This window comes from Guyanagaster necrorhizus (genome assembly GCF_019112545.1).
Source record: "Guyanagaster necrorhizus MCA 3950 unplaced genomic scaffold BT62scaffold_43, whole genome shotgun sequence".
Classification (NCBI taxonomy): Eukaryota; Fungi; Basidiomycota; class Agaricomycetes; order Agaricales; family Physalacriaceae; genus Guyanagaster; species Guyanagaster necrorhizus.
The window spans coordinates 232786-252812 of record NW_025064922.1 but is presented as its reverse complement, the minus strand read 5'-3'; the positions used below and the strand labels follow the sequence as shown (position 1 = coordinate 252812).

The 20027-nt window shown below is 46.2% G+C and overlaps 6 protein-coding genes across 6 annotated transcripts; 2 read left to right on the top strand and 4 right to left on the bottom strand.

Annotated features, from left to right (window-relative positions):
• Nucleotides 1–3028: 3028 nt before the first annotated feature.
• Nucleotides 3029–3403, bottom strand: BT62DRAFT_923666 (uncharacterized protein; the record flags this gene model as incomplete). The annotated part of the gene is made up of 1 exon (XM_043184541.1): nt 3029–3403. One exon carries the CDS (start codon nt 3401–3403, stop codon nt 3029–3031), a length of 375 nt encoding a protein of 124 aa, XP_043034460.1.
• A 4862-nt stretch (nt 3404–8265) lies between these two features.
• BT62DRAFT_975265 (uncharacterized protein) lies at nt 8266–11366 on the top strand. The gene is made up of 8 exons (XM_043189184.1): nt 8266–8503; nt 8558–8575; nt 8625–8678; nt 8734–8760; nt 8815–9253; nt 9309–9658; nt 9710–10581; nt 10642–11366. Exons 1-8 carry the CDS (start codon nt 8439–8441, stop codon nt 11010–11012), a joined length of 2196 nt encoding a protein of 731 aa, XP_043034459.1. The 5' UTR covers nt 8266–8438; the 3' UTR covers nt 11013–11366.
• A 479-nt stretch (nt 11367–11845) lies between these two features.
• BT62DRAFT_956397 (uncharacterized protein) lies at nt 11846–15150 on the top strand. Its single transcript, XM_043188374.1, has 10 exons — nt 11846–11924; nt 11975–12369; nt 12425–12436; nt 12493–12534; nt 12587–12598; nt 12649–12672; nt 12732–13167; nt 13223–13587; nt 13639–14510; nt 14571–15150. Exons 2-10 carry the CDS (start codon nt 12305–12307, stop codon nt 14885–14887), a joined length of 2145 nt encoding a protein of 714 aa, XP_043034458.1. The 5' UTR covers nt 11846–11924; nt 11975–12304; the 3' UTR covers nt 14888–15150.
• Nucleotides 15151–15318: 168 nt separating this feature from the next.
• On the bottom strand, nt 15319–15739 carry BT62DRAFT_937557 (uncharacterized protein). Its single transcript, XM_043187347.1, has 2 exons — nt 15573–15739; nt 15319–15540 (listed from the first exon to the last, which is right to left on the bottom strand). Exons 1-2 carry the CDS (start codon nt 15685–15687, stop codon nt 15482–15484), a joined length of 174 nt encoding a protein of 57 aa, XP_043034457.1. The 5' UTR covers nt 15688–15739; the 3' UTR covers nt 15319–15481.
• A 611-nt stretch (nt 15740–16350) lies between these two features.
• BT62DRAFT_956394 (uncharacterized protein) lies at nt 16351–19022 on the bottom strand. Its single transcript, XM_043188373.1, has 8 exons — nt 18940–19022; nt 18867–18884; nt 18768–18812; nt 18691–18717; nt 18200–18638; nt 17801–18144; nt 16881–17749; nt 16351–16820 (listed from the first exon to the last, which is right to left on the bottom strand). Exons 1-8 carry the CDS (start codon nt 19002–19004, stop codon nt 16507–16509), a joined length of 2121 nt encoding a protein of 706 aa, XP_043034456.1. The 5' UTR covers nt 19005–19022; the 3' UTR covers nt 16351–16506.
• Nucleotides 18699–19988, bottom strand: BT62DRAFT_559234 (uncharacterized protein). Its single transcript, XM_043181397.1, has 3 exons — nt 19194–19988; nt 18768–19138; nt 18699–18707 (listed from the first exon to the last, which is right to left on the bottom strand). The coding sequence occupies exons 1-2, from the start codon at nt 19835–19837 to the stop codon at nt 19084–19086; spliced, it is 699 nt and encodes a 232-aa protein (XP_043034455.1). The 5' UTR covers nt 19838–19988; the 3' UTR covers nt 18699–18707; nt 18768–19083.
• Nucleotides 19989–20027: the final 39 nt, after the last annotated feature.

Sequence of the window (20027 nt, the reverse complement as noted above, 5' to 3'; positions counted from 1 at the left end):
TCCAGTTGATGAGCAGATTGTGTCAGATTAACCAATCATGTCCCAGGAATATTTCCTTGGTGCCTAAATCAGTTACTGCCAAGTCAATTCATTCAGAATGATCTCTGATGGTGAGTCTAAGCTTGACATATTCAGTGATTGAGCCAGCTTGGTTCTTTGTTCTATCTGCATTATAGACTGGAATTGGTGCTGCTATAGCTTGGGTTGAAAGTTTATGCTTGTTGATAAAAGCATAGTTAATGGAGCTTCCAGTGTATCCACTATCGACTAGTGCAGTAACTTTGTAAGTGCTTCGAGATGTGAGTGTCTCAATTCAGACTTTGGTCAATAGGTCTTGACCTGAAGTCTTGGATTGTCAGATGAACTTTCTTAGTCCATATAGTTCATCAAGCCATTTTAGAGCTTGACATCATTCTGCTTCTCACATTCCTGTGATCATGTTGTCGATCACTTCTTCGGCTTAGGTCCTGTGTATCCAATTCTTGAGTATGGCTTTTGCCACTTCTTCATTCTTTGCATTTTTGATGGCTCGCCAGGTCCATTCGGTGTTGAATGGTTTAAGCCATCTAGTGGGGTCCATTTTCCTGGTTTGGTCCACCTGTTCTAGAAGGTTAGTCTGGTGAACCTTTGATGAGAACACACCTTTGGGGCTCTCTGCCTCTCTTCGGCCCTTTGTTGGCATTTGAGTTATTGTAATTGGTCTTTTAGGCAATTCTGGTTTATCAGTAACAAGGTCAGGTATATTTGAATGCATGCATAATTTAGACATAGAGGGGTCACCTATAGAGAAAGTATCAGTCTGTCCAGCAGTTTGTGACCTGTTACTCAAGTCCTTGGCTGAGTCAGTGGAATCACTCACTGCTTGGCTCTGCCTTTTCCCTCTTCTGCCTTGTCCTCTTAGTCAAGGTCTTGTTCTTCCTTTATCAGCTCAGCAATTTATGCCTGAATGTCTTCTCAGATGTATTTGTTCTTCTTCTGGGGGCAGTCTCATGCCATGTGACCCTTCTGATCACAATTGAAACATTTTCCCCCTTTCTTGAGACAATCCACATCCATTGGCTTACCTGTTTCAGTATATGTTGTGCCCATACCAGTTTGCTTCTCGGCATATTGAGAAGTTGAGGCAGAGTCTCCAGGCCTGGATGATGTGGTCATCTAATTCAAGGGCTTCCAGCCCTGTCTCTGGTTCCTATGTCTATCCCATGATAGGGTGGATGATTCTGCCTTCTACTATTGTCATTCTTGCCACATGAGGGTGATTCTGGCTTTCCAATCATCATAGCTGACTGGAATACTGTGTCCAAGATTTGAAATAGTTTTGAAGTAAGAGAGTGGCAATCCCTTTTTCATGTATTCGACTATCCTTCCCATGTCAGCTGTGTCTTCTCATACCCCAGCAAGTTTCTCTAGTCATTCTAACTCATCAAAGTAGTCTGAAGCTGCCTTGTCACCCATCTTGTAGTCCTTCATTTTTTGTTTATGGACTTCTTGAATGGCTGGATCTGTGAACTTGTCTCAGATCATTTGTTTGAATATCAGCTATGAGGGATACCAATGATGTTGTCATGATTGTGACCAGAATGAGGGAGCAATAAGGATCCACCACGTTTTTGCCTTATTTTCCAAATATGTTATAGCATGCATTACTTTGTACATGTCAAGCAGGAAGAATGAGATGAATACTTGGAAATATTAGTCACAGTCAGTAAGGAATCTGTCGATATCATTGGATACCCTCTTGAAGGGAAGGGTCTCCCACATAAGGATTGGTTTGACATTTAAAATGTTTGCCTTCAGATCGAGAGAGAGCATGAGATTTGGAGGTCCATCCTCAGGTGGGCCTCCCCATCTAGTCAGTGATCTGAGGAAGGAATGAAGGGATCCATCATCTGCTACAGGACTTCCCAGTGGGGCTTCTTTTCATACGATCCTCCCATTTCTGATTGTCCAGCCCTGAGCAAGTGCCTCAGGGTCATCTTCTGTAGAGAGGGGGGCTTCAGGTGCCTTTTCCTCACTGCTTTCAGCTTCATCCAGGCTGACTCCAGTGAATGGCCTCTGCATTGGGTATCTCCATGGATTTGAGTATTTTGGCCTTTCCTCAAAAAGCCATGAAGTGGTGCTATGAGATGATGTGGCCCTTGACAAGTACCGGTCTTCTTCTGGCAACACTAAGAGCATCTCTGATGCTAGTGGTGATCCTCTCTGGCTGCAGATCAGTCAAGAGATTTGCCAGTTCTTCAGATACTGGCCTTCTCTACTCTGCCAGTCCTCCCACTCCTCATCCACAAATCTGGACCAGCGATCATTTGTGGAGGGGATGCCTTCCTCCTCTTTGATTTCTCCATTCTCCCTCAGGCCAATATTGGCCCTGGGGATCATTAGAGTCCTTCCAGTATGGGACCCCCCAGGTGAGTAGATTCCATACCCTCTCGGTCTCAGCATTACATTGCTACTCCCTCCTGCCTTCAATTTGTTTGATGTAATTTCAGAATTCATCATAGAAGCTTGAATTGAGGAAAAGGGTGGTGAGCTTCTTGTGCAAGAATTTGCAAAAGGCTCAATTGCTGATTCAGGGTGCTCATGGTATTTGGGCTTTGATGATCCAATCAGGGAAGTTGCTACCCCCTGAGAACTCATTATTGGCCAGGAAGCTACTGCTTCCTGACTCACTGGATAAGGATTCATCTGAATCCCTTTCTCCTTCTTCAGAGAATAATGGTCTGTCTGGACTGCTTTCTCCTTCTTCTGTGTCAGGACCCTATTGGTTGACCTTGTAAGAGTCATTGTTGGGGTCTTCATTCCATTCAGTGCCTGAGGGCTATTTTTGTCCCTAGACTAACAGGGATTCCTGGCCTCCTGTTCTTCCTCCACTAGTGTTTGTTGATTCGGTATTAGCACTTTAATCCTGATTGTCCCAGCAATCAGAGGCATAAGGGTCATCTCTGGGATTTTCATTCCACTCGGTGCCTGCAGGCCATCTTCAGCCCTGAGGTGGTTGGTTTGATGGGGAAGATCTCCATCTTGTTGGTCAGCTAATTCTGGCCAACTGTCGATACTGCTCGTCGAGCTTGTCTCCCCACTGCTGACTGAGCTTGACCTCTTCTTCTTCCACCAGTTCATCAATGGAGTCAGAGTTGAGGGTCGAGAGGCATGGAGCACTGAGGAGGGGTTCCTCCTCCTTTTGAACAGGACCTGATTGGCCCATGCTTTCAGACCCTTGTCTGGGTCTGAGTTCCTGGATTCTGGCCTCGGCAGAGAGGCCATTGATGAGTTCATGGATGATGTCATCCTTGGCTTGATAATCTGTGATTATCCTGATTGTTAGGGTTTCTAGAAGAGTGGTCAGCAATTTAATGGAGGAAGAGAGTACTTTGGAGTTAATAGAGCTGTTAATAGAAGACATATAATTTCTTGTTCATTGGATCAAGAAAAGAGTTAATGGAAGCATTCAGTTCTTTTAGCCTTTAGGCTTAAAGAAAGAAAGCTAGAAGCTTCGAGCTAATTGTTAAGTCCAAACTCCATGTGACTATCAACATATGATAAACAGTTCAGAATCTCGCACTTCGGGTTAGACTGACTGAGTTCACTGATGTGTTGAATAGAGTGTGTGGTCAAGGCATTGCAAGTCACTCGAGATAGGATGGTAAAGAATAAACTTTAGCTCAAAGCTGAGGTATTACAGCGAGAGCTATGCTACTTAAATACTGTTTGGTTCTCTGTCTATAAATAAGTGTTCACAAAAGATATTGTCTGGCTGTTGAGCTGTTACTGCTGTGGTTACTCAGCTCTCCATAAAGCTATTGTCTTGCTGTTATGCTGTTACTGCTGCACTGCAGTTTGAGGACAAAAAGAGCATTGTCTCTCTCTTCACAGCACACAGCAGCACAATAGAACCAAGACCAACTGGGTTGCTGACTAAGTCTTCTTATGGTCCTAAGTGCTCTGACTAAGCAAAGATAGGAGTCAATTCCAAGGAAAAAGAAAAGAAAAATAGGAAAAATTGTAACAGAATATACTGCAGTCAATTCCAACTATATGCCATTGTCCTGGAGATATTTCTTTACCTCTTCATTGACATATTCCTTTCTATTGTCAATCCTCATAAACTTCAGATCCTTCTCTTTATGAACTTTGATGTATTTTTGATACTGCTGGATCTTCTTTTGAATTTCCATATCTTGCTTTGACTTCAAAAAATACAATATTGTTCTTCAGGATTTTCTATCTGTGAAGCTTATATAATATCTTTCATCATAGATACCCTGGGTTCAAGCTGGCCCCCATAGATCTGAAAATGTCATTTCTCCTATTTCAGTATAGTTCCTTTCAGCTTTCTATGAAAATAGCTTAGTATAATGTTTGGCTTTTATGCAGGCTATGCAATCTGTCTGAGGCTTGGCTGACTCATCTATATCTATCCCTTTGACCATTTTCTTCCTAAATAGTCTCTTTACTAATCTCATGTTTAAGTGGCCTAATGTTTTGTGCCACTTTTGCCATGATCAGGCTGATTTCATAGCATGGGCCTGGATTATTTCTGAAACAATGATGTCAAGGCTGTACAGCTTTGATATTTTATCTTCATGGCTGATTATCTTGCCATGTGGTGAGATAATATTCATTCTGGACTCTTTGAATTTGAGTTCAAATCCAGCATCTGTAATGTGCCCTATTGACATAAGATTGAATAGTGCATCAGAACAGTGAATACACTCCTTTAGTGTGACTGGAGTGATCTTTTCCCCTTCAACTATTTTAATCTTTACAGTTCCCTTTCTCAAGCCTTTGGATTTGCCTATACCAATGACTTCATGTCCTGGGGTTTCAACATAGTCAGAAAAATATAATCTATTTTTGACTATATGTCTGATAGTGCCAGAGTCCCCTAGCCATGATACTCCTGAGAGTGAGGTAAGTGCAATGTCTGTTGCACAAAATATGTAGTCATCTTCTTCTGAGTCTGATTTGGCAATATGTGTCTGAGTCTGGCCCTTTCTCTTTCCTTTCCATGACTTTCTAGAATTCTTCTTTCTATTTGAGCAATTTGTCCTGATGTGACCAGTTTCCCCACATCCATAACATGTGACTTTTGGATTGGACTTCTTGTCATGTGCTGCAAGTGTCATGGTCTGATCAGAAGTCTTTTCCTTTAATTGGATGTCTTCCTGAAGAATTTGAGAAATCAGCTTGTAAGAATCTTTCAAGTCAGCAGTGTAATAGAGAAGTTCTCCTCCTCAACTTTCTGCTTAAGGGATGCTAGCTCCTCCTGATAGGACCTCATAGTCCTAATATGCTCCTCTATGTTTCCTCCTTCTTCACACTGAGCTCTGAAGAATTTTCTTCTGACAAGGACAATTCCCATGGGTCTCCTGGACTCATATATATCCTTTAGAGCTTTCCAGGCTTCTGCCAAAGTCTTTGAACCAGCAATATATACCAGCAGGCCATTTGAAACCTGCAATCTTATTGTTGAAAGAGCCTTCCTATCACTCTTCTTCCAATCTGCCACCAGTGTCATATCTGCCAGGGCCGGAATGCTTCCATCTGCATAATCAATTAGTCCTAAATCGGTTAGGATATCGATCATCTTGATTTTCCATGTTGGATAATTTTCCGGGCCCTTAAGGGGGTCAATTCTATACATGGACTGGCTATCCATGCAGTTCTACATGTGTACGTAAAGTACAAAAGGGTGCGAAGTGAGTAGCGATGTAAGTTCAGTTATGGCCAGGGCCTATAACCTGTTGTAAGTAGAGAGCAGAGTAATGTACAGAGGATTAGAATTAGCCTCTCGAGAGAGAGACGTTCTACTTAAATACATTTTGTATTACTTTGAGATCTTTCTACGAGATACTAAATAAGTCCGGATCACGATCCAAGTCAGCTGCCGCTGACTGGCATCATATCTTCGAGTACGTTCTCGTACTCGCTCGGGATTGCTATCCCAACACCTCGCAATCCAGAATCCAGGTCAATCGTTCCACCTATCATGCGATAAGCATATTTTGTCTACTTAGAATTGGGTGTGATTTCATAACTCGCCATGGAAGAGTCGCTTCCAATTCCATGATGAATGTTTCAATACGGTTGCGGGTAACTGCCACAGGGCAAGAGAAGAACTTTTTCCCCTCGTGGAAGCCAATCTAACTGACCTTGAGAGCCGCGTCTTATTTCCCACCTGCGTGACTTGGATAAAATGGACTGTTTTCTTTGATTTATGAAGTAATTCCAGGCTTCTGGTCCGGGCGCAGTGACCTCAACGATCTTCCTGACTTTATCTCGTCAGTCCACAGTTCATGCTGCATTATGATGACCTGCCTCGATTGTATCGAGCGCTATGCGCGCATTCTCCGAGACCATCTCTGTGACAGAGTTTGGATAACCGTCGTTTCCAAACTGAATTGGCCCAAGCGGGGTCAGCATGGAACATGTGTGAATCATTGCTAGTGCAGGTACGGTTGCCGATTCTTCTGCTTTGGCGTTTTTCTGATTTCTTTTCTATATGTCTATATGTCTATATTGCTCTCACCGCCTTAAGATCGCGTGCAAACTGGAACTCAACCAACTTCATTCTATGCATCTGCCTCTAAACAGATGTTGGTTGGCATCATTGCGAGCCATCCCAAGCTTTTCGCATTACCGTTTTTTTTCTGCCTTGCTTTCATCTTGTTCTTGAGCAAGGGTTCTCTCTGCAGATCTGCCTCTGTAAGACACGAACGTGAAAACTGCTCGATTTGTGCGTAGGTCCATTTCGTCCCCTTTGAAGCACATCAGCTCTCAATGATATGCACTTAGAATTGACGTTTGCTGGTTCGCTGCCTTTATGACCTGTGACCAATCCCTAGATGACATAGTATCGGATCACGTCCCTTTCGGCTTAAAGATGCACATGCAAGATGTTTTTAAAACTGATCCATGACAAGATGACTGGCATTATGGTGTAGCGGCTGGGGGGCCGCCCAGGTTCTTAGTTGAATTCCAGTTAATGTCATCTTGCCGCTCACAGATTCCTTAGGCTTTCTTTTTGCCGTTGGGAAAGCGACGTAGTAACTCACAGCATGATAACCGCCTGAATTTTGCAGTATCGAGAATTGCTGGCACTCATCCCCCGCAGGCTGCTCGTCTGCCCATATCAGCAGGCACCACAGAAAAAAAGAAAGGAGTAGGTGGGTGTGATAGAAGGAAGCGAAGAGAAGACGACGCGACTTAGAAAAGCTAAACGAAGTGAACATAGAATAGCACCAGATGACCACATTGTTTGGAGGCAAACATCTTGGAAACACGGTGGAAACATGATCTCTTCCTTCCTTCTATTCAATCACAAGTTTTTTTCAGCCGTTCATTCCTCACGTCAAAACTTGCGGAGAGGTTCACTCGGGGCTTTACAGACGCCAACCTCAGCGGAGCCAGTAATCAGCTACTATTCTTGTCTAATACGAAACGCCGGAGCTTTTGCTACCGAAACATAGCACATGCCGCTCCAATATTTGGCTAAAAACTGGCAGTTCTCATTGTGATCTGTAAAAGAGTCTTTGATGTTCCCTTTGGAATGGTCAAGGAAGTTGCTTCGTATGTTTTAACATCATCTCTGTTACCCTTTCTTGTGCTTAAGCGTTTGTTAGTGATAGGAAGTGGCCCACGTTGAATCAGACGTCGAGAACTTTCGTCCGAGTAGGCCTGGTCAGTCGGCTCGATGATCTTTCCGTCAATCCCAAATTATCCAAGGACGAGGGTCTTGGAGAGGAGTAAACTATCTCCGAGCAAGGATGCATCATGCCCATCCTCACGACCACATCACCCTCGACTTCGATGAGAGCTATTTTTCGAAAATTAAAACCCGGCGCCTGCCCGCATCTTCGTGTGCCTCACCTCCAGGCTCCTGCGACTTCGTCCGGCACCATTGATATAGATCTGCTCACCTCGATTACTTACCTTGTTTCCTAAGGGCACCTTTGTTTCTCCGAATCGTTATCGATGTGGCAGATACCTCTATTTGTGTACGCACAATCCCGAATTACAGCGTCTCATGGATCTCAATTTAGACCCAATGCTCCCGGTATGACAATCAACACGACGAAGAATGAAAAATCGCATTCACGTTACAGCAGTGGTCATATTATACTCATCATATTCATGTCATTCGACAGAGGGAGCGACATGAAGGACAAGGTTTCTTTGCAGCGCATCTAACACGATTTTTCCCATTACATTGACGCCAGTGAATCGAAGGCGTCAATGGACGGATGGATCTTTTCACAGCGCCTTTTTCCCCTGCTATTCAGATACTCAGATTGCGAACGTACGTGAAAAGTGAAAAGGCGAAGGAGAAATGGGCGCTAGTACCACATCTATAATGTGGCGCTTTTTGTTATCCTACCGTCCAATTGGCGTGTATAGTGCCATTCCTCATCCTACCTACGTCTTTGTCTTTCATCGACATGTTTGTTTACTGGCTCGACATCACAGCGAGCTCTGTGTTGGACTTGCTGTGGTATCTGGTAGTGTCAGTAGCTTTCCAATTGTTTTGACGATTCCTATTGAACCTCTTCTTTTACAGTTCCTCGCCTCCTCTAACGTAAGGTGTCTCTACTCAAAAGATGACCCACTAAAGCTCGAATTTACAGGTCTCCAGATAGTCCAGCAGAGGAAAAGCCTCTTTCTCCTCAGTATCCTCAGTCGTATGTTGATCCCGTGATCCATGTAGATACACTGTAATGACTCTGTGCTTCACAGTCCTCCCCAGTGTATTCACATTGAACAGTTCGTATTTATTTTCACGTCCTAGGATATGTGTACTGATTATGGGATTGTTAGCTCTACCCCGCCCCTATACGCACTGGTTATTGGCATCGACAAGTACCTTTCGGACAACATCAGCAATCTGCATGGTGCTGTTGCTGATGCTGACGCTGTCGACATTTTTTTACACGAGACTCTCGGCGTTCCGGAGCATCGAATTAAGAATATTCGCAACGAGAATGCAACGAGAGCTACTATCGAGACGGAGATTAAGAGGCTTGGGGACAATTCAGCAATCAAAAAGGACGACCCGATTCTCATCTACTACGCAGGGCATGGAGCCGAAGCGAACGCCCCGTCCGAATGGCCCACCGACAACGGGAAGATACAAATGCTGGTTCCACACGACTTTGAACCCAGGGGGTCGAGCGACTCCAAGCGAGGTCAAGGAGTACTAGATATGAGGCTCTCTCATCTTCTCGCAGACCTCGCTATGAAAAAGTCAGACAACATTGTAAGATTTCTTTTTTTTTCTGTCACGTATGGTAACTGATTAGGTGCACCGACAGACTGTCATTCTTGATTGTTGTCACTCTGGCTCGGGAACGCGAACAGTCAATCATGATCCGACCTTCGCCGTACGCGGGATCGAGCTCCCAGAGACCTACACTATCCCTCGAGGCCTCTTCCATCATGACGTTTCGCATTACAAGTCTCGGTCGAGTTCCACTGCACAGGGATTCGAGAGGACAGGTCTATCATCACACATGCTCCTTTCAGCATGTAAGCAGGGGCAAGAAGCCAGAGAGGCAGATGGACATGGCGCCTTTACTTCAGCGTTGTTGAGTTTGCTGAAGAAAAGCGGCGTCGACAAGCTTACTTACAAAGACGTAATAACCCATCTACCCGATCTTCCCGCGTAGGCCTACTTTTGTGTGCTAGTCTGCTAACGCTTATTCGTCTCTTCCAGACAGAATCCGCAGTGCGAAGGTGTCAACCAATTCCGACGCCTTTTCAATTCCAAAGTAGCCAGCCCGCAACGCAAACTATATGGCATCCGCGTATCCCGCTGCGGCCGGTACGTTTTGGAAGCTGGCTCGGTCCATGGGATCACAAAGAACGCCGAGTTCGCTGTGTTTGCTGATAGAACCATGGTATCTGAGCTTGGAACTGTCGTTGCTTCAAGGATCACCGCTTTCACCACCACGTGCGATTTCCACCCGCGGGGCAATGAAACTCCCTTCTTCCTAGCTCATCCAGGATTTGCCTTGCAGACTCGAGTCGGCGAGGGACATGATGTTCGTCTTTTCATCGAGCCGGTCCGAATGTTATTCGGTGTCTTGAGGCGGATAGGCGCGGAGATGCAAAATGGCGAAGCACGACAGAGGAGATTGCATTTGGTGGAGAGCCGAAACGATCATCCCGATCTAGCGGTTTCTGCGCATGGTGATGTTGTCCATTTCGAGATCATGGACAAGCTCTGTCGACAACATGGGCTAACACGCATGCCATTCAAAGTCAAAATCGATGATTCAGACACTATCCACCGCATTCTTCGATGCTCTGCTCATTTTTACTGGCACCTTCACCAGTCTAGCCAAGGAAGTCCTCTCGCCGGAAAGGTCACAGTCGAGTGTATGAAGTTGCAAGAAATCAGAGACTTCATGGGTGGTTCCGACAAGGTTTTGATGCCTGACCCCCATGGCCATAATCTGAACATCGGAGGTGTGATTGTAGTCAATGTCGATGAGAAGGCAATGTATGGATTCAAGATTACCAATACCGCGTCGGTGTGTCTTTATGTTTCGATGTTCTATTTTGATGTCAGTGATTTGAAAATCGGTACGTTGTCCTACTGATCCTCACTGCGCGCCCGACTAACCAGATCATTTGCCTTTTCAGTTCCGTACTATCAACCTGGAAGTGCAAAAGACGGCGCCGTTGATGTTTCTCTTCCTCCTGGAGAATCGTTGACCGTCGGGTACGGTGCGAGTGGGACTGTTCCGCATACGTACACACTAAAGAAGGGACAAGATGTTGATGTTGGCTTCTTGAAGCTCTTTTTCTCAACGGAGTACAAGGACTTGTCGGGCATTACCCAAAGCTCGCCTTTCGGTGACAGTCGCAAGAGCGATCCAGTTCCGGAGAAGAAGAGGTATGTGGGGGACACAATGTGTATTGCAGTTGTCCAGAAACATGGAGAGGGTCCCTCACGATGCCGGGACAGGGGTTGGGATCATCATCACCATCATCATCATCATCATTTTACATAGCCTGGTCTGCTGTAGAAACGGCCGTGGCATACAAGTACAATTTCCGGGGTGCGACAATCAACGGTGATGCTCGCGTCAGTTATTTCTATTGCTTTAGATTTTTCAGTGTTTGATACTACTGAGTCTACATGCACCATGGCCAGGTAGTCATGCTATCGTTACAACCGTTATGAACAAATAGACGAGTACAGTTCGTATTCTTAGTTTCGTACATAGCCTTCCACGAGCTTACTTTCTAGCCTTCATGATCGATCTTCCAGCTTAGCTTCTTCATTGTTTAGCTTGGTTATACAGAATCAGAGTGTGAAGATATGTGCAAGGTGAAAGGCCAATGGCACTCTTCTACCATACATTCCCAATACAATCAATGGCGGTGCTCATGTCGGATATTTCCATTGCTTTTAAATAATGTTCTTCAGTGTTTGATACCACTAAACACGATGCAGTCATACTATGATTACGACTGTTATGAGAAGAAAGAAGGACGACAAAATTCGTGTTCATGTCACAGCAGTCGCCGTAACGTACTCACCATCATCTTCATGTCCCTTAAAAGCGGGAGAAGGGAACAGGGTTTGTACATGGGCGTCAATATACAGATGAATCTCCTTTGTAGCGGGTTTTCACAGCATCAGAGTGTGAAAGTGTGCAAGATGAAGGCCAATAGCGCACTTATGGCATACAGTCCGGGGATCCAATCTTCATGTCAAGTCGGTCTCTTCATTAACTTGGGGTCCGCGCGGCTAAAATCTGGCACCGAGCCTTAAACATGATACCGACTTACCCAATATGGTATTTACGATGCTGACCGTCGTGTCTCTTTTCCCCCATCTGACAAACCCTTTCTTTCACGTGATATTATCGATGGGCTATGTACGAGATATTCCTGGATATCAGTTCATATCCAATGCTGTGAGTACTTGTACTGTACTTCCAAATATGATTGCCAACAAAGAAGGAAGACAGATAAACAAACATTCGCATTCACGTCACTAATGTGGTATTCATCGAAGCGTGAAGAGTCTCCATGTCTGTTGATGAGGGACAAGGTTCTTTGCGGCACTTCTAACATGCTGTTTCTTTCACCCCCCGCCCGAAAATTTTACATCATTTGACACAGTGGGACCTTTGCGGTGGGTGTTCACTGTTCACAAGGTCAGAATACGAAGCGAATGTATGTGCACTGGTGAAAGGGCAACAGAGCCTGCTGCACCTATAAAGTGTCGCACTTCTTTGCCCTGCACAACAGTACAAGCCACACGTACACTCCTACTCTTGCGTCTTTCATCGGCATGTTTCTTTTCTGGCTCAACATCAGAGTTACAAATGTGTTCGAGCTACTATGGTATATAACAGTGTCAGTAGCTTTCCAATCCTTTTGACGATTCGAATTGAATCTCTGCTTGTTACAGGTCCCCACCGCCGTATGTAGATCCCATCCAAGTAAATAAACTGTAATCCTAATACTCGAACCTTGTAGGACTGCGGATATTCCAGAGAAAAGGCCTTCAACTCCTGCGTCGTACGTAGATTCTGTCCATCTCAATAATCCGTAATGACCCTGTCCTTCACAGTCCTCCGTCCAAGTAAGCCGTCCTGTACGTGGTCTTCAATCTACTAATTCCAATTATTTCAGGCCCCTTGCTCCTCCGGTTAAACCGTTGGTTTTATTTTTACATCCTCAAATTTGCGCACTGATTAAGCATTGCGATTTGTTAGCATCTCACCCCTATTTGCGCTGGTTATTGGCATCGACAAATACCTTTCGAACGAGGTCCGACATCTGAAGGGTGCAGTTGCCGATGCTGACGCAGTCAATACATTTTTGCAAGAGACTCTCCTCGTTCCAAAGGACCAAATCAAGAATCTTCGCAACAAGGATGCCACGAGAGTTACTATCGAGACGGAGATTAAGAGGCTTGGGGACAATTCAGCAATCAAGAAGGACGACCCGATTCTCATCTACTATGCAGGGCATGGAGCCGAAGCGAAAGCCCCGTCCCGATGGCCCACCGACAACGGGAAGATACAAATGCTGGTTCCACACGACTTTGACCCCAACGGGTCGACCGACTCCGAGCGAGGTCAAGGAGTACTAGATATGAGGCTCTCTCATCTTCTCGCAGACCTCGCTATGAAAAAGTCAGACAACATTGTAAGATTTCTTTTTTTTTCTGTCACGTATGGTAACTGATTAGGTGCACCGACAGACTGTCATTCTTGATTGTTGTCACTCTGGCTCGGGAACGCGAACAGGCAACCTTGATCCGACCTTCGCCGTACGCGGGATCGAGCTCCCAGAGACTTACACTATCCCTCAAGGCCTTTTGAATGGCGTTGAGCCAAATGCTCGGGAGAGTGTCGTTCCAAAGAAATACGAAAATAGGGGTCTCCGGTCACACATGCTCCTTTCAGCATGTAGGCGGGGGCAAACAGCCAGAGAGACAGTAAGTGGCATAGAGAAAGGTCAACAAGCCGGTGCCTTTACTACGGCGCTGTTGGAGTTGTTGAAGAAAAGGGGCATTGACAAGCTTGCTTACAAGGACGTAATAACCAATCTGCCTGATCTTCCCACGTAAGCCCACTTTCGTGTCCTAGTCTGCTAAAACTGATCTATCTGTTATAGGCAAGATCCACAGTGCGAAGGAGTCCACCAAAATCGATGTCTTTTCAATTCCAAAGTAACCAACCCACAATGCGAATTATACCCCATCCATGCCTCTGGCATGCCGGGACGGTACACTTTGGAAGCTGGCGAGGCCCATGGGATCACAAGCAAGGCCGAGTTCGTTGTCTTCGCAGATAGAAACATGGTATCTGAGCTTGGAACTGTCGTTGCTTCAACCACCACCGCTTTCACCACCACGTGCGATTTCGCTCCGCGCGGTGATGAAACACCATTCTCCCTTGCTAGTATTGGATATGCTTTGCAGGCTCGAGTCGGCGAGGGACAGGATATTCGCCTTTTCATCGAACCTGACATAAAATTACTCAATGTCTTTAAGCAGATAGCCAACGAGATGCAAAGCATCGAAGCAGCAAAGAGGCGATTCCGTTTGGTGGAGAAGCGTGACGATAAGCCGCATCTGGTCATTGGCGCGGATGGTGATGTTGTCCATTTCGAGGTCATGGATGAGCGCTGTCGACAACATGGGCTAACACACATGCCATTCAAAGTCAAAATCGATGATTCAGACACTATCCACCGCATTCTTCAAAGTTCCGCTGATTTCTACTGGCACCTTTATCGTTCTACTAGCCAAGGGGCCCCCCTCTCCAGCAACGTCACGCTCGAGTGTATGAAGCTTAAAGAGACCGGGAGGTTCACAGATGATTTACAAGAGATTTTGGAACCCGATGGCGATAATCTGAACATTGAAGGTGTGATTTCCGTCGATGTCGATGAGGATGCGATGTATGGATTCAAGATAACCAATATGATGTCGGTACCTCTTTATGTTTCGATGTTCTATTTTGATGTCAGTGATTTGAGCATCGGTGCGCTGTCTTGCTGATCCTCACTTCCCGCTCGACTGACCAGATCACCTGCCTTTTCAGATTCGTACTATCAACCGGGAAGCGCAAAAGACGGCGCCGTTGATGTTTGTCTTCCTGCCAGAGAGTCGTTGACCATCGGGTACGGCGCGAGTGGGAGTGTGCCGCATATGTACGCACTAAGGGAGGGACAAGATGTTGATGTTGGCTTCTTGAAGCTCTTCTTCTCGACGGAGTATATAGACTTGTCGGGCATCGTCCAGAAGTCGCCTTTCGTCGGCGACCGCGAGAGCAAGTCAAAACCGATGAAAAGGAAACCTGTATGGGACTCGATATGTGTCACACTTGTTCAGCGGGCAGGTTCAGCTACTGGGCCGTGAAGATGAAACGTGGCGTTCATATCGGTATGTACTTTCCTTTGGATTCGATACCTTCAGCGGCTGCCTTGTCATTGTTTCCCTTCCACTCTGCAGTCTATTCGTGATACACGATGTGTAGTCATACCATCATACGAGAAAGCAGTTCACGTTCTTAGTTTCGTACACAGCGTTCCATAAAAAATGACCACCATATTCCTTCGGCTTCTTCATCTTTTAGGTGCATGGTGTAGAATTCAGAGCGTAGGAAAGATATCTGATCAATGGCCATGCCAACACTCTTATCCTTAATTTTCCTGTTTCCGAATATAAAGAAGAGAATACAACAAAGCGATAGAAACTTATGGCTGTGCTCCACAAGGAATTTCCACTTATACTCAATCATACTTCGAAATATATGATGCATTCATGGAGATAGGAAGGAAGTTTTATTCTGCAGAAACGTGCCGCAAGGTGAAAACGAGTGGCATCCAAAAAGTTCTAGGATGATATGTACCGTACCATTGCGAATATGACCAAGAATGTTACAGATGGGTGGAGTTGGGGCCCGTAGGTGTCGGTGGTGGACTTGGGCACACCTATCGACAATACATTGCATTATCCCATAGTGCAGTGGTGGGTGACAGGCCGGTGGTGGTTATGACATGCATAGGGAACTAGGAAGGGGGGGGGAAGCCGCCGTTCGCACTGGGGAGGGCTCGCGAGGAGAAGCGGACGGCACCATTGGATGCCCTGGTGTCGGAAAGGTGTGTCTGGGACCGGAGATGGTTGTACGGCGTGGATGCAGACAGCCGTGGCGACATAGTGGGGGGCAGATAGATATCAGAATCGTGATCTTCTATGTCAAAAATGGGGGATACACGGAAATTGAAGAGCGCGATTGTTGACCGGAACCTATTTATTCGATAGTAAGCTAGCACCGGAGAATATAAGCCTACGGAATGCTCACCATAACGTCACCGCTTGAACCTGAGGGTTCCATTTGAGCATGCTTAGAAAAGAGGCAGAATCAGAAATTATACTCACGTATAGAAAGCCGACAGGCAGCGTGAAGGGCGCAGCAAACTCCACAGCCAGGTAACTCAACCGAGAGCGACAAATTTTTCACGTGATGATCAACGACGCGAAAGTGGCGTGTCAACAGATTTCCTTTTCACACTTCGCTTGGCAACAACTTGCTTTCTACACCCATGATCTTCATTTATGCCTGAAGCCTGAGGGCCCGTTCCATCCCTCGAAATCTGTTACTCCCAGCCCATTGGGCCCCTACGGTGTACGTGTTCGAGCCAAAAAAAAAAAACATGAAGAACCAATTAGCTCCCTCGTTGAAGGCGTTTTACTCCCTTACAAGCTTCTCCCCGATGACGGTGCTGACATATAAATGCTGGTTTCATTCGTCGATTACCGTGGCAGCTACTGTGAGGAAAACGCTCTTAGGCCGAAAATAGTGTGTCTTTCGGAATGTTAAGGGCCTGGTATGAACCGGCGTTTAAGCCAAAAGCTTAAAGGCACGTTTCCTATCACCATTCCACAGTCCGGTATCAAACTAAAGAATCGGTATGAACGTCACCGTTATAATTGTCGCATACTGGAAAGTTTACAAGCCACCGCGACACTACGCATCACGAAGCACCCCCTCCCTTTTTCTGGACAACTGCAACACACATCGCGTCCCATAGATCCCTCTTCTTCACCAGAGATCTCCCGCTGTGGCGATCGTCGTCGAAAGGCGACTTTTGGATGATACCCGACAAGTCCACATACTTTTTCGAGATGAACAGCTTCAAGAAGCCAACATCAACATCTTGTCCCTCCCTTAGTGCGTACATATGCGGAACAGTCCCACTCGCACCATACCCGATGGTCAACGACTCTCTGGCAGGAAGACAAACATCAACGGCGCCGTCTTTTGCGCTTCCCGGTTGATAGTACGAATCTGAAAAGGCAGGTGATCTGGTCAGTCGAGCGGGAAGTGAGGATCAGCAAGACAGCGCACCGATGCTCAAATCACTGACATCAAAATAGAACATCGAAACATAAAGAGGTACCGACATCATATTGGTTATCTTGAATCCATACATCGCATCCTCATCGACATCGACGGAAATCACACCTTCAATGTTCAGATTATCGCCATCGGGTTCCAAAATCTCTTGTAAATCATCTGTGAACCTCCCGGTCTCTTTAAGCTTCATACACTCGAGCGTGACGTTGCTGGAGAGGGGGGCCCCTTGGCTAGTAGAACGATAAAGGTGCCAGTAGAAATCAGCGGAACTTTGAAGAATGCGGTGGATAGTGTCTGAATCATCGATTTTGACTTTGAATGGCATGTGTGTTAGCCCATGTTGTCGACAGCGCTCATCCATGACCTCGAAATGGACAACATCACCATCCGCGCCAATGACCAGATGCGGCTTATCGTCACGCTTCTCCACCAAACGGAATCGCCTCTTTGCTGCTTCGATGCTTTGCATCTCGTTGGCTATCTGCTTAAAGACATTGAGTAATTTTATGTCAGGTTCGATGAAAAGGCGAATATCCTGTCCCTCGCCGACTCGAGCCTGCAAAGCATATCCAATACTAGCAAGGGAGAATGGTGTTTCATCACCGCGCGGAGCGAAATCGCACGTGGTGGTGAAAGCGGTGGTGGTTGAAGCAACGACAGTTCCAAGCTCAGATACCATGTTTCTATCTGCGAAGACAACGAACTCGGCCTTGCTTGTGATCCCATGGGCCTCGCCAGCTTCCAAAACGTACTGGCCCGGCGAGTCAGGAGATGCGCGGATGGGGTATAGTTGTCGGCAGGCTACTTTGGAATTGAAAAGGTATCGTGATTGGTTGACACCTTCACATTGCGGATGTTGCCTATAACAGATAGATCAGTTTTAGTAGACTAGGACACGAAAGTGGGCTTACGCGGGAAGATCAGGCAGATTGGTTATTACATCCTTGTATGTAAGCTTGTCGACGCCGTTGTCCTGTAACAAGATCAACAACGCTGAAGTAAAGGCGCCACGTCCGAGTTTCTCCATGGCTGCCTGTCCCGCTTTACATGCTGAAAGGAGCATATGTGACGACAGACCGGACTTCTCGAATCCCTTTGCAACGACACCCGCCCGAGCATCCGGCTCAATGTCATGCAAGAGGTCTTGATCAACTGTATAAGTCTCAGGGAGATCGATCCCGCGAACGGCAAAAGTAGGATCATTGCCTTCCATTCGCGTGCCCGAGCCAGAGTGACAACAATCAAAAATGACAGTCTGTCGGTGCACCTAATCAGTTACCATACGTGACAGAAAAAAAAAGAAATCTTACAATGTTGTCTGACTTTTTCATAGCGAGGTCTGCGAGAAGATGAGAGAGCCTCATATCTAATAGACCTTGACCTCGCTCGGAGTCGGTCGACCCGTTGGGGTCAAAATCGTGAGGAACAAGCATTTGTATTTTCTTGTCGGTGCTGGGCCATCCAGACGGCGCATCCGCTTCGGCTCCGTGCCCTGCATAGTAGATGAGAATCGGGTCGTCCTTTTTGATTGCTGAATTGTCCCCAAGCCTCTTAATCTCCGTCTCGATAGTAACTCTCGTGGCATCCACGTTGCGAAGATTCTTGATTTGGTCCTTTGGAACGAGGAGAGTCTCTTGCAAAAATGTATCGACGGCGTCAGCATCGGCAACTGCACCCTTCAGATCTGGGACCTTGTTCGAAAGGTATTTGTCGATGCCAATAACCAGTGCGTATAGGGGCGGGGTAGAGCTAACAATCTCATAATCAGTATGTATATCCTAGACGTGAAAATAAAACCAACCATCCAAAGGTAATAGGCTGAGGAGGACTGAAGGATAGAGTCATTATGGGTCATTCAGATGGACAGGATCTACGTACGACGGAGGAGATTCAGGCTTTTGCTCTGGAAGACCATCTACAAACCTGAAAGGTTTGAACGTTGATCAGTTGATCGTCTTCTGCACAACGATCTCTTACGTTGGAGGAGGCGGCGACCTGTCAAAACCAGAGATGCAATAGGAATCGTCAGGAGAATTGGAAAGTTACTGACAATACCAGATACCATAGCAGATCTGACACAGTACTGACTGTGATGTTGAGCCAGTGAAGAAACATCCAGATGGAAGACGGAGACACAAGAGTGGATTGTGCAATGTACATGTGATTTGGACCACATGGTAAAGAAGCACGACACTTATAGATGTGGCAAGGCCCGTTTCATCTGATTTTCTGAACAATGTAAAGAACTGCTGCAAAGGGGATCCGTCCGTGCATTGACACCTTCCGTCAACCGGTGCCACTTACCAGCCATGAATCGTTGCGCTTGCCAATAGAAACACCGGATAAGATATTATCAGAGAATGGTGCTGTGGTCGGGTCATATTAGTCGGCGTCGAGTTATTGCTTGAGAGCAGCGCATTGGGAGCGGTATGATTTGAAGCCTCCTCAAGCTGTTTACGAGCCTCTTTATTCACAGCACAGGTAGATGTTATCGCAAGTAAAGCTGGTGCTATCTTTGCTATCTGGTCCTGAATGCCATTCATCCACCGCGAGAACAGCAAGTCCCACGATATCTGCTCATTTTTCTTTCGCACAAAAGTCAGGCACTCGGCCAAACGTATGGACTCAATGCAAAGAATGCCCAATTTATAAGCGCATTTTTGGTACAGTTGGGGAGAGGTGCTGATAGAACACGTTGGAGGCGAAGTGTGGAGGCAAGCGCATACCGGGGAAGTGGAAATGAGGCTCGTCGATCTGCCTGTTGTGATACGAGACAGCATCCGAGTGTTTGTATAGAAAAACCCGGCCACTTGAGAGCTATCGCGAATGAAAGCAGAAATGCAATGCGCATGCGAAACATGCCCTGCGTATTCGCCTTCGGATGAATTCGGTGAATGGAACAAAGGGAAAAGCGCCGATGGTCGCAAATCCCGCCTTACACGATGCATTCGCGACGATTTGAAGCCGACCCGCAACCGTTATGTCTAGGGTACGCGGCCACAAGAATTGCGCTCGTGAGGTGTTGCCTCTTCGCGTAGGGGGACCAACGTCATCAAGAAGACCAGAAGAAAAGTATGTCTCTAGCTGAGACTGAAAGCCTTGGATGGAATCGATACTCTTCGGGCACAGCCTTTGCAG

Coding starts and splice junctions, on each gene's coding strand:
- BT62DRAFT_956394 (XM_043188373.1), bottom strand. CDS start 19,004: ATGTTTCTTCACTGGCTCAACATCACAGTCAGTACTGTGTCAGATCTG. Junction 18,639..18,690: donor CAGCCTATTACCTTTGGATG/GTTGGTTTTATT, acceptor TGAGATTGTTAG/CTCTACCCCGCCCCTATACG. Junction 17,750..17,800: donor AATCTGCCTGATCTTCCCGC/GTAAGCCCACTT, acceptor TATCTGTTATAG/GCAACATCCGCAATGTGAAG.
- BT62DRAFT_956397 (XM_043188374.1), top strand. CDS start 12,305: ATGTTTCTTTTCTGGCTCAACATCAGAGTTACAAATGTGTTCGAGCTA. Junction 12,673..12,731: donor CTTGCTCCTCCGGTTAAACC/GTTGGTTTTATT, acceptor GCGATTTGTTAG/CATCTCACCCCTATTTGCGC. Junction 14,511..14,570: donor TGTCAGTGATTTGAGCATCG/GTGCGCTGTCTT, acceptor CTGCCTTTTCAG/ATTCGTACTATCAACCGGGA.
- BT62DRAFT_937557 (XM_043187347.1), bottom strand. CDS start 15,687: ATGTCGCCACGGCTGTCTGCATCCACGCCGTACAACCATCTCCGGTCC. Junction 15,541..15,572: donor CTCCTCGCGAGCCCTCCCCA/GTGCGAACGGCG, acceptor CCCCCTTCCTAG/TTCCCTATGCATGTCATAAC.
- BT62DRAFT_975265 (XM_043189184.1), top strand. CDS start 8,439: ATGTTTGTTTACTGGCTCGACATCACAGCGAGCTCTGTGTTGGACTTG. Junction 8,679..8,733: donor TCTCCTCAGTATCCTCAGTC/GTATGTTGATCC, acceptor TGTGCTTCACAG/TCCTCCCCAGTGTATTCACA. Junction 8,761..8,814: donor CAGTGTATTCACATTGAACA/GTTCGTATTTAT, acceptor TGGGATTGTTAG/CTCTACCCCGCCCCTATACG.
- BT62DRAFT_559234 (XM_043181397.1), bottom strand. CDS start 19,837: ATGCATCGTGTAAGGCGGGATTTGCGACCATCGGCGCTTTTCCCTTTG. Junction 19,139..19,193: donor AGCGCAACGATTCATGGCTG/GTAAGTGGCACC, acceptor TCCCCTTTGCAG/CAGTTCTTTACATTGTTCAG.